Source organism: Pagrus major, chromosome 12, assembly GCF_040436345.1.
Source record: "Pagrus major chromosome 12, Pma_NU_1.0".
Taxonomy (NCBI): domain Eukaryota; kingdom Metazoa; phylum Chordata; class Actinopteri; order Spariformes; family Sparidae; genus Pagrus; species Pagrus major.
This window is the reverse complement of record NC_133226.1, coordinates 6706229-6719667: the sequence shown is the minus strand read 5'-3', so window position 1 is coordinate 6719667 and position 13439 is coordinate 6706229. Positions and strand designations below refer to the sequence as shown.

The 13439-nt window shown below is 38.8% G+C and overlaps 1 protein-coding gene across 1 annotated transcript in view; it reads right to left on the bottom strand.

Annotated features, from left to right (window-relative positions):
* The window catches only part of LOC141006218 (uncharacterized), a 101925-nt gene extending 90386 nt beyond the window's left edge, over positions 1-11539 (bottom strand). Inside the window, exon 1 of the mRNA XM_073478368.1 lies at positions 11416-11539. Coding sequence (XP_073334469.1) covers positions 11416-11539 — 124 coding nt within the window. The remainder of the gene's footprint in view (positions 1-11415) is intronic.
* Positions 11540-13439: the final 1900 nt, after the last annotated feature.

The window sequence follows — 13439 nt, the reverse complement described above, 5'->3', positions numbered from 1 at the left end:
TCAAGAACAGTTTAATAGGATCAATGGGATGGTAAATGTACATACAAGAAATGACAATAAGTATTTTGCATATTAGGCTAAAAACAGTAAAGTGGCACAATATCTGTAATTTATAAAAGTAAACAGGCTGTAAGATCAGATAGGCCGCAAGTTAATTTATAACCCCAAAGGGACATTTAGCAACCAGGCAAGGAATGCCCTACATTAAAGTAGGCTACATTTACCAGACCTCTTTCCGTGGATTAATTTGACATGACGTGAACCTTCTGGAAATAGGACAGAGCGACGTCCCTAATAATGATCTGTTATTCATAGCATCAGTCTACGAGTCTGAATGACTTCTTACAATGTCCATCGACAGACTTCAGCCACAGAGAAAAGTTGCTGTTCTCCAGCCAGGTCTAGTTCAATTTGCACTTCCCCATCAGCTATCGCGAATGGCAGCTAAAAGGCACCATGCTCCAGTATGGGCTGAGCCATACCGAAGCAAAATTTTCTTACTAGGCTAAAGTTAGCGCTAGTGGCTAGCTCGCTACAAGTAAACAAACTGTCTGTCTAACTATCTGTCAGTAAGACCCGATGTCAGTCATGCTGTCACCTGCCAACTTCTCTCCACACTCAGCGAAACGCCCATGAGCTAATGACCCTTCACTTGCTCAGTCACTCAGCGGCTCCTGCAGTCCAGCAAAAAAATAGTTATCTTCCCCCCTACCAATTTTTAAGACCTTTGAGCAATGAACCTAAGACAATTTTCAGACAATTTCAATGAATTTAAGACTTTCCAAGGCTTTTAATTTAGATAAATGAATCTAAGACTTTTTAAGGATCCGCGGGGACCCTGATTTGAGTAGCGAAATACATGTGCAACCAAGCAATCAATTGTGATTAATGGAAAAAACGACTTTTTGCCAACTTTTTGCGTGTCTCTCAGTATGATTGGTCACTTACACAATCATATATTGGAAGTTTCTGGGAATGTTTAGTGTTGGGCACATAATTTACATACTCAGCTCCAACTGAACTGTTACTTTCTGATGTTGTTGACTGGCTATAATAGTTCATTCCCAATAATGAATTACATTGGTGTATGTAATCTGTTTTGATGCATTTTACTCATTCAAGTCCAAATAGCTCATTAAATATTTAACAAGATATTGTAGAGAATTGGGGAGCCAAAGTCCATTACAATGTGAGTGAAAAAATGAGCACTATGGCTTGCAGCTACTGTGCATCAAAGTACAACTGCATTTGACCTTTCTTAACTCCTCCATGTTGGTTCAATTAAAAAATGACAGGCATCCTATCCTTTCTTCAGTCTGCGAATATGTGTGTGACAAGGGTTAATATGTATGTAAATTTAGCTTGTAAAAAGTGTGACAGGAATGCAGCCGGCTGAGCCTTTATCTGTAACATGTCAGTCTTCAGATGTACACTCTCATGTCTCTTGAGAATGCACTGCAGACAGAGAGGCTGAAAGAAGTACAATCAGTTGCATTGTGTGCATCCGAAATGTCTTTCCATTGTTCATTGTTAAAAGCCTATTTTGTCATCATGTGCATGTCTACATTTGCTGTACAGTTAAAGACGGTGCCATTATATGAGGTCATTGCAGAGATGAAAGACAAAGAATCGGATTTCTAGTTACACGAATAGGATAATAGCTACAGCTAATATTTAATGCTAATAGAAGTGACCATGATGACATGCAGGTTGTTTCTTTGAATCTTTTGTCTGGCAACTACTGTAGTACGTGGTTGTTACTGTAACGTGGCATTGTTAATGAAAGATGCAAACCTCCTGCAAAAAAATCCTTTTATCAAGTCATTATTTTCATTGAGCCCTTGAGGTTAAATAAATGATCAAATCTGGCACAACACTCATTTTGTTTCCATGTAAACCAACTTGTTTCAAGTATGTTCAAAAAAAGTTGTTTTTAAAAAAAAAAAGTATTTTAATTGCTCCGGCATATTTCATCACTTTAAATGCTTTTAAGACTAATTTCTAAACTAGTGTGAATCAATAACGTAGATTATGTTGCTGTGTACTTCAACTGTTTTTATGACTGCGACACTGATTATTACCTTCATCCTTACAGAGCAGCCCAATGGGGTTTGTTGGCCAAATGTTAAGCACACTCTTTCAGCACAAAGATGGTTATTTTCTCTTTTTGGGGGGAACTGTTTTGATCAGAGTGGCAGAGTGCCATGCAGGCAAGGAATAAAGAAAAAACGCCAGCCTTTATTCCCCAGAAATGAATCCTCCAGGGCTGATAAACCTTGAGAGGTCTGGACTAAAATGCAAGTAGCAAAAGTGACACACTAAAGTGAGCCCAGACTTCAAAACAAATCAATCACGTTAAAGTAAACAAAATCTTAACAGGTCAAATGGATCCTGACAAATAGTGGCTGATAAGAATTCAAAATTGATGACATGGTTTACCCACAGAAATGTCTACAAAAAGAAAAGAAAACTAATTTGGAGTCTTTCCCTCTGGCGGTGCCATGTAAGATCTGCTCGAGTTCGGTTAGTCATAACACAGTTGTCACCTCAGAACCTTCATCAGTCAAGTTCAGTCAAACCAATAAAGATAAGCATCTGCACATGTTCATCATCATCAAGGACGTTTATGAACATGTCAAGGGCCATTTATTTCAACCAATCTCACTGTTCATTTAACCTACAGACCTATTTATTTCATCAAGCAGGTAAAACAGTTCATTCCTTTCAGAGACCATGTTGGATGAGGTAGGCTCCCTAACAGTAAACGTAAGAAAATAATAATTCAAATGCCATGACCAAAATGTTGTTCCATTTAGTTTATTACATTTATCAGGGACCTTGTACAAAAGCTTCATCTCATAAAAGGAGATGTGATGAAGGTGAGTTGAAGAAGTCCCAACTTCAGCATGTTGTTTCCTTACTGTGATGACATTTTTACACTTTTCTGCATGGTGAACATTCAAGAATAACACTGGTGTTATCAAATCACTTTAACATCAACAAATTCCCTCTGAAGGCTAAAACCAAAGATATTGTATTGTATTGTGTAACTGTATTGAGCCATTAGGGTTGGGAACCGAAGAACCAAAAAAAATAATAATTTTGGTTCTGCTTGTCGGTTCCTAAATGGGACATAAAAATTAATTAGTGCAAACAAAGGCTACATATATCTGCAAGGCCATGGCATGTCTGGCCACCTCCCAGGACCTTTTTCATCTGCCAGGAGTCAGGACCTGTTACGTCACGCATCAACACAACAGCGAGCTGGAGAGCTAGCTTGCATGACTAGCGTGTCACAGCAGTAGTCACAGTTCGAAAATTGGACCATGGAAAACAGTCAAAAGTCTGGCTTCACTTTGTAAAAGAAAAACAGGACAAGGCAAAGTGCAATGCATGTGGGAAGTTCATTAGCTGCAAGTCAAATTGCACATCAAACCTGATGAAACATTTAAGGCAGCATGGCATCAATGTGAACGAGTGCACTGTGTTTGCTGTCTTGCAGTCTCCGAGCCCAAGTGTGTCAGCCTCAGCCAGTGCTGGCACATCGCAAGTATCTATATCCATACATCTGTTTTTATGTATTGACTTTATTTGGTTGCGGTGAGGTGTTGTGCACTGCCACTGAATGCATTATAGCTCCAGCATTTATTTACTTTGTGAATGTTCAGTTGACGCTTAAAAGAATAACAATATTTTTAAATCAAAACATTACAAGTATAGTTTATTCTGAAAACACTTTGGTACTGCCCTTTCAGTAACAGTGACAGACAGACGTCATTAGGCATACGAGCCTTATCCTGCAAAGTTAAAACTAATTATACAAAGCTAATAAAAGCATTAAAAAAAATGCAAAAGCCACCATCTCTATCTGTCAATATTCATGGTTATAAATACAAAAAAAAACGAACAAACATAGATCTACTTTCTTAAATGTAACTTCATCTCGGCTATAAAAAATGTTAGATCGATATATTTTTGCCATTTTACCAGTTTACTCAAAAACACACCTCAGAAAACCTTTGTAGGAGGTGCATGACTGACATGCTAAACATTACTGGGAAAGCCAGAGTACTGCACTGTTTATTTTACCATGCAGTGCACCTTGGTGATGTCACACACAGGTCAATGAAAAAGCAGATGGTCAACAGAACAATTTGTCTGTGTGTTTCAGGGAGTCTATGTGAGAGCCAAGGTTTGTGATTAGTCTTTGACAATTAACTGAACATTTGTTTAAAATGTGCTTAATTTTTATGTGGCCGGAAAAAGTTCCTGTACTATGAGGTAAAACACTAGAGTGTGTGGCAAAGACGGGTATTAAGTGTGTGTGTGCACCGTGTGTGTCTCATACTGGTATGAATCAACATTGCATCACCTGGCATATATTTTGTGGAACACAAGCGTATTAAGGCAGTTACACATGTCACAGCTGCAGCAGTTAAAACTGGCCTCCTGGCTCCACCAGGAGACTTTTTTTAATGATGAATTACAATAATATGATAGTTTAAATGTGTCCCATGGGGCAAATGGTTGCCAAATAAAGTCAAGCTCTGCTATTAGACACCAATGTGCACCAGATTTAGGTCTGCACGCCTGCCAAGATTGAAGACACTCAGCCAAACTCATGCCAATTTCTGTTACTGGGCCCTCTGCTCATAACCATTGTCTGGAGGCAGCAACGAAGGTTTTCTACTCAACAAAAGAAGCAATACATGACAAAACAACAGACCTTAATGACAAATATGTGATAAACCAAAATGAGAACACTACTAGAAAAACGCAATTACCTTAAACAAAATTGTACCTTTACCATTAATATAAAATATTAAAAACTGCATGAAATTTGTTCATACCATGATTGTTAAATACCATGTTACTATGGTAAATCGAGCCTTACATTGCTATAATCGATATCTTTATACCTACAATATATCAGATAACAATATGTAGACAATATATATACTATACACTAAAAATAAACAAATTTCCCATGGGCTTCCTATGTATCAATCAGGAACCCTGTCACTACATGTATATAAATCACTACCTGCCCTCCATCTGTAGTTTGCACCATAGCAACAGAATGATGCGACATCATATGCAAACAAGCTATAAAAACGAAACATTACTGCTTGCAGATTAAGCAGGAACTACCTGCGACACCAGATGCAGATTGTCCATCAGCACTTTTATTCAACACCACAAGGCAGGTGTTTATCGTTTGTGAGCTACAAAAAACATACAAGTGCTACACAGAGAAACGACACAGTGTGTCAACACTTTAGTTGAACCTGAACCACAAACAACATAGCTTAGGACAGAATACCAGATCATTAAATTGCACTTTTCCACATAAATCTATGTCTGTGTGTCCTGTAGGCTGTAATGTGTCTGCAGGCTCTTTGCGGTGACTGAATGATGGGAGACATACTGAGAAACAACACTACAAAGTGGTCACTGAGGTAACGTTGTAAATGTAAAAAAATAAATAAATAAAAAGCCCTTTCTTGAATTTATCTTTAACACCAAACATCTGAGGAGCTTCGTCTAAACACTATCAACCCACTCGATCTACCATCTGGTTCCAGTTGGCTTGAGAAGAGATTACAGACAAGGAAGGAGGTTCTGGTCCAACATGTGGTTTGCACCTAGCCCTCTCCACCCGCTTTTGTTCACACAAAGCTAACCACAAGCTGTAACCCACTCCACACCCAGAACCAGACCGATGACCCTTTGTATATTCTAGGGAATTTTACACCACGCACGCCACAGCATGTGGGCCTCTGCCTGGTTAAAGCTGGCTAATGGGCTCCAGATCAGGGCTCACCAAGCCATCAGGCCCAAGATCGTGTTTCATTAGATGCAGATGCCTGCTTATAGATCTGGCATTATATTGGCAATGACATCATGAGCTCAGCCTGATGGAAGAGCATGAGTGTGTCAGTGACATGGTCGGCCAGTGCTATGCTTTGATCTGGCTTGACTCGAGGGCTTTGTGATGTGACGTAAGTGTTGCAAAGAGCACCAGAATGAACTGAATGAAGACGATTCTCTATGTAGACACAGTGTTATATCCTAATCTGATAATCACATTTGTAGATAAGGTAACACCTTCTTGATAGAGAGATTGAAATTCAGCATGAGGTCCAATTATTGAATGCATCCAGCATGCATAAAAGAAAAACACTAAACTAAACATTTAATTTTTAACCTTTAGAGGCTGCAATGTCTATTCCATTCCATTCAGAAGTGTCGGATTACAAAAACAAAAACTACTCATTTGAGTGGAGCTAACATTAATAACTTGTATGTTGGTGATTATTAGGGCTGCAACTAACAGCTATTTTCACCATCCATTATTCTGCTGATTAGTCTCACGATTAATCGATACACTGTTTAATCTATACAGTGTCAGAAATTGTGAATCATTACAGTTTTAGTCGAGATCCCACATAAATTCACTCAGAAATCATCTTCTTGTGATCATGTTCCACTCAAATGTCATGGCAATCCGTCTGGTAGTTTTGGAGATATATTCTGTGAGGTTTAAAGGACAGACTGTTTAGAGCCCACTGATGGGAAGGCATACATTTTTTTTAAGTTGGACAATCTAAAGCACATTTATGTCATCCACTGTATATATGATTGAAGGTTTAAAGCTACCTACGTATGTGGAATGATGCCTTCCCAAATTCCCAAAGTGCATGAGAAACATGAAAAGACTCCACTGACACTCTCAGACAGAAGGTCAAGAGGTTAGTCAGCAATTTCCACTTCTGAAGAGAGTGCCTTAGTGCTGGGGCAGCAGTTAGGTGAGTGGATTGGTGATACTGAGAGGGATGGAGACAATCAGACACAGGCAAACCACTTTCAAACATCACAAGACTCTTCTCAACAGCTGTTCTGCATACTGTGCTCTAGCGATACCCATCTCATTGGGTCACAGGTTACTGCAAGCTATCCCTGACATATGGGAGTCACATATCACAGCTAGATACGGCTGACTAGAAGGATGGATGTATAAATGGATGGATTGAAAATGACAGAAACACCTGAAGCTAAAGTCAAAAGAGCTGCAGAGCTACAGGCAGGCAAATGCACCAAAAATCCTTCATTGCAGATGGAATTAAAGGATTGTACTGAGTTATCTTTTCACTACCAGGCTGAATGGTGCATACTGCACTCAATAGTCAGGAGTGAATTCACAAAAAATATTGTGCATTATAGTCCCATGATGTCAAGGGTGGATTTATTTCCAGTCTCCTGGAATCTTGGAACCAAAATTGGTTGATCTTACCAACATGAAAAACTATTTCCGAAACTTTATATATGAAGTAGACAGCTAATCACTTGGTTCTGTTAACCAATTGGCTGGGTTGAAATCTCAAGAATATACGTCCTACAGCCCTGCGTTTCAAGCAAGCTGATTGTTTCAATGTCCTGTCAGGATTAAAGCTGCAACGATTAGTCAATCAATCAAACAGGCGATCGAAAAAGAAAATACATTTCCAACTATTCTAATAATCAATTAATCATTTCAGTCATTTTTCAGAGAAAAAATGTCAAACAGCTGCTGGTTCCAGCTTCTTTAATGTAAGGATTTGCTGCTTTTCCTTGAGATTTTCTTGGTAAATAGATTCTTTGGGTTTTGGACTGTTGGTTGGACAAAAGTAGCAATCTGAGGATGTCACTTTGGGCTCTGAAAATGCGATGGGCTTTTTTCACAATTCTGTGACATTTTACAAGCTCCCATAAAGACAGCCAGGTTTTGAAACCAATCTGACATAGTGGCCAGACCATGTAATTGCAACATCATGTGATGCACAGTGGCCCAAAGATACTTTTTACCATACATTGTAAAAGAAATGACTGTAAAACCTTTCACTATCAGAATTTGATCCATTCAGTACATTAACATTTGGTTGCAAAGACCAGCACCAATAAATTGTTTTATTCCCATTCAAGTTAGAGAAGGACTAAACCAGAAGTTAGCCGGCTCAGCTGATGGAAGTCTTTGGAGAGCAGGCTCTATGGGCCCCACAATGAATTAAACGTGAAAATAATTGGCAGATTAGTCGATAATGTAAATGATAGTTAGCTGCAGTTTGTTTACATGCTCTTTAGTAATGTGATAATGGAAAAACTGGTTTACATGATTCAGTCAATTAGTGGGATTTCTTTCCAAGTACATGACATAAAACTGCTTTTTAAAAAAAAAAAAAAAAAAACATCCTGTCAACATGACGTCGCTTATCATGGCGTCTCAGCCGGTCAGAGCTGTCCTTATGCTGGATTTGTTAGGTTTGCAAAACATGCAAAATAATGCTCTCCTTCTTCACGTTATGCATATGAGCAGAAATTTCGCGTTGTAACAACATCTGGTTTCTTTTACGTTTTAACACATGCGCACATGTAAACGAACGAAAGAAACTGGATTAACTTTATACATGTGGCAAATAAAACAGAATATTGGGCAAAAAACTAGGTGTGTTTATTGGATTTCTCATAATCCGATAAAGGCTTTCATCCGATAAAGCATATCGCATTATGTTGTTTACATAACCACTTGAATAATCTGGTAACTCCAGAAATCAGATAATGATCGGTTTATTAGTGTGCATGTAAACGTGCTCATTGTAATAATTTTGGGACCTTCTCAGTTTTTGGAACTACGCGTAATGTATATCTTTTAGACATAGTGGTGCCAATAAACGTTGTTGTTGTTGTTGTTGCTGTTATTATTGTTGTGTTTTTGCCTGTTGATGATTTTATTCAAAACACAAAAACCCAACAACTGTGTTAACCCTGAATATCCCCAAAAGCTGAGCACTGCAGCACCACATTGCTTTCGACAATATGAAATTGTCCTGGGATAAACTTACAATCACTTACAGTGCTGTCTCATACACAGGTGTTGATTCATTGTTTCTGCAGAAATCACAAATTCCCAAATGAGCTCAGCCATGCGGAACAAGGCGAGATTTAACGGAGGAAACCTAACAACAACAACAACAACCACCACAGTAAACGGAATCAGATTATGACAGCAGTCTTACATAACCATCAGTCCATTCAGTGATAACCAGTAAAAGTTTACGCAAGGCTTTCATGCTCTGCTGTCTATACAGTAATTCTACACAGACACAGTGAAAACATTGAACAAGCTGAGTTCAGTCAACATGATGAAGGGTTCATCTGTCACCTCACCGGTCTAATCCAAACTCTCAGCTGATCCTCTGCTCTCTGACGTCTTTGTTTGGGTCTGCTGTGTGTCTATAACATGCAGTTGATAGCAATGAGAAAATGTGACCAAGACCAAACTGTAAAATAAACAAAGTATAATGCTGTGGGATCCGCATATGACATACTTGCGGTCTGACAGAGCACCAATCTAGGGCCGATTTCAACAAGTTATGGATGGTTTAAACAACTCCAGTACAGCTCAGAAACACAATGTAAAGACAGCATGTGTGTACTGTTGTCACTGTATCAACAGTCGATGATAAATCAAAGGAGATCCAGACGCTGACAACACTGATGAGACAACAGAGCTGGCTATGGAAAACCATGTTGTGATTAACAAAGTCTGCCTGGCAGAATAAAAGCATTCCATGTGATTTAATAACTGTAGATGACTTTTGGCTTCAGTTTCCACACTTGTTAATGCAAACTAAAGACATTTTGTGAGCATGGTGTATCCAGCAAGTCCAAACATCTCTTTTGGGCCATGTGAATGAAATCTTATCGATCAAACTGGGTGTGGTCCTCTGTAGACGTCGGAACCTTTGGAACTAGATTTTAATTTACTACTACAGATTACAAAGAAGATTTAATCTTGGCTCAAACTGATTTAATGGATTTGGCAGCCCTGACAATGTCAAAGTGATGTTTTATCATTAAGTAATATATTTAGAGGAAAGACAGCAACAATAATATACATTTATGGCTTTCTATGGTTGCAAATTCAGTGATGCATTTACAGCGTGAACAGTACATTAATGTTACACCTGAGATTTTTGTTTTAAGGGCTTCGAATTTATAAGGAGACTTGTTAATGTTAAATTAATATCAGCAGGCTGTAAATTTGAGTGGCAAATGTGCTCTAAAAACAGTTCTTAATTAGTGTGTTTTTCTCTTTGAGAAGCTGTTAAAGTAATTGAAGAAAAGACCATCAAAAGCAATTGGCCTGTAGGGAAAACAGTCTTATTGTTTCAATGTGGTCTGAACTTAGTCTTCACAGCTTGCCAAACAAACTTATCCACTCAGTCTACAAGTGTTTTGTGTTCACTTTCATAGCAGGCGGAGTGATGAGAGGAAAATATAAAGACTTCCAAAGCTGGATTGAGGCTGCTGAAGGACGGCTGATGAGTGGTGGAGGTTGGAGTTTCTTCTGGACACAAATGGCACTGAACAAACGACGTAATGAGCTCCAGCTGATCAAATCTGACTTTGATATATTGTGACCTAGGGCTGGGCAAATGTCCTCAAAATAATTTTGCGATATTTTTGGTCTATATCATGATACACAATATTTATTTCAATATTTTGAAATCTCCTCAAAAGCACTTCATAAATGCTGGGACTGGATGACAAAATCAAATATCACAATACCACATACCTCGATATCTATATTGCAACAATATTATAGGCCCAACTCTTGGTACTTCCACAAAACATAAACACGATGAGAATTTTTGATAAATAATCATCAGTAATGTGGATATAATAATAACATGGGTAAACAGTCTGAAAATGACTTTAAAATTACATCCGATTACAGTAATACAACCTTTCAAACCAGGACAAGACAAACCTCCATGCCATATAACGATATCCCAAATCTAAGACAACATATCATGATAACAATACAATATTGATATATTGTGTTGCCTGACTAAGTTCCATTGCAGTATATTTTAGTGGATATTTCTGTGTTAAAGCTTGCAAGAGATTTTAGTATATGTATTACAGGTACCTCTTGATAATGAACCACAAAACATGGTTTACATAGCTAGAGATGATTCAGTTTAAAGGCGAGCAACAGACAGAAAACAGACTCAAGTGTTGGCTAACACAGATAACACAGCTTGCAACTACAAACATTAGCTAGCTAATGAGAATTACAGAAGGTAAAACTTATTTGGTGTGCCAGTCACTTTACTTCAAAGCAAAGTCAGTGGACAAGTTTAAGTCTCTGTTGGTGTTGAAATGTCTGTGACAAACGTCCACTCAAATGAATTCAATAATAAACTGAATTTGAAACTTAAACTTAGAAAGCTTAAGTGTGAATTAACATTAGCAAGACAAGAAACGTTTCCTAATGTGACGCACTTTTAAAAGACGTCCTGAAAGCCAGCAGCACGTTTATTCTGAACTGATATTTGACCTCAGGTTTCACAGGTGTAACACAACTCTTACCTGTGTACAGCATCCCGGAGCCGGACTCGCCTCCAAAATCCGCTGGAGCATCGTCAGGTGAGGCGAAGCTCGCCGTTGTGAGCCCGAGGAGGCAGAGTGTCCATTTTAACAAGCAGCGGAACATCTTCCCGGGCTAATTACTTTGGTAATTAACGGTGAAAGACAAACAAGAGAGCCACAGTGTGTAATGGATGTAACCCAAGCTCTAGTGTGGTTATCATTAGTTAAAAGTCAAAGTGAGGAACATAGTTGAACGACACTTTTTCTTGAACTTTGATTGAGATGAAGCCTAACTCCTCATCCTCTTCACTTCTCCTCCTCCTCCTCCTCAGACTGCAGCAGCTTCTCTCCTCATGGAGCTGCATCACATCACTGAGCCAGAGCAGCCAACACAGACCCCGCCCCTTTCTTCTAATGTGGACCAATTAAAATCCTTCACGACCTCCGCCCATTTTGTTTGAACGTGTGTCTGCGGCTTACAAACAAATTCTTCAGTTTAATTAGAAAGATTGATCCGTTTTTTGATCTCTAAAGGACATTTGGACCTTTCATGTCCAGTCTGATACTATACTGCAGCATGACACAACATACTGGAGCTTAATGACCAGTGTGGAGTCACAAAATCTTAATTTTTCTGCTGATTGGTTCCACATGAGCCAAAAGTCCTCATGAACCCTCAAATTCATAACACACAAGTTATATATTAGACATCAACCCTAGTGCATACTGGTCATGTTTGCATAGATTACATGACTACAGTATCAGATTACAGTTTTAATACACTTAGATGAAGTGCAAACAAGCTGTGAACACAACACTGATCACCTGATATGGTGGTCTTGTTAGCAGTCAACTGCCTATTAATGCATTCATCAAACACGGAGTAATATGTCATAGCAGTCGTTCATATAATAGAGTAATTTATTTGGAGTTAAATGTAAGTCCAATATTCACCCTCCATTAAGCTCTGTTTTTGGTCTTCAACTCCTGAGGGAAATATCTGACTCTTAAGCTGATAAATGCTCCACTATGTTCATCAGTTCATCATTAACTTTGTTTGCAGTTTGGTGCAGGTAATGTACAGCTAGCTTTCCACTGAAAAGAACTGCATTCAAAGCCACAAGAGCAGTGAGAATTAATCGAAGTTAGTTGTTGAGAGGCAGGCAATGAAAGAATGAACTGAATGATACAAAAAAGCTTTGTAAAGCCAAGGGGAGCTGGGAATCGGATACTGATTCTGTGGGTTCCTCAAGTTATATGCATCACATATAAGTTACGTTAGTAATGTGCTTGTTTTAAGCCATACCAGAATATTTTCCTCAACCTAACCAAGTTATTTTGTTGCCCTAATCTAACACGAGTGTACAACCAAGGACACTGGTAAGCTGCAACGGTCATGTTGTTTTGGGAATGTTGAATTCAATCAGGAGAGACTTGTATTTTTTGAGTGAACATGAAGATTTATTGCCATGTGTACAAAAAGAATGAGAAAATTTGGTGGTTAGACTCCATGGTGATGAGGTAATATTTGGGGAGGTGATGAAGCTGTGCGTAGAATAGGAAACCCCCCGATGGAGTCTAGACACTGGTGGTGGTGATGGAGGAATTAAGATCCTGGAGATCTGACGACAGGGAAGTTGATTCTGGTGAGTAGAACTGGATATGAAGAGCAGGAGGAGTATGAGTTGGAGGAGGGTTGCACAAATGCCTGAAATGTCAGCTGACAGCAGAGAGGAGAGCGGTTTTAAGTTTGACAGCAGAGACACGATTGGCCAATTGTGTTCATGGCAGAATCTGGTTAGTGAAATGGAGAGGGAGTTTGCTCATGGTCAGGTGAACAGAGGGAGCAGGGAGAGAGGTGAATGAAAATATAGTCTTCCTGATTGAACTTACACTGAGCTTCATTTGTGTCGTTTTGGGAGCCAGTGGCAATCTACAAATTCATCCGTTTAGGTATGAGGATGTGTTGTTATCAGTTACTTCAGTAAAGGTTTGCTCTGTTCCTAGTTGCATTAATAACAGTT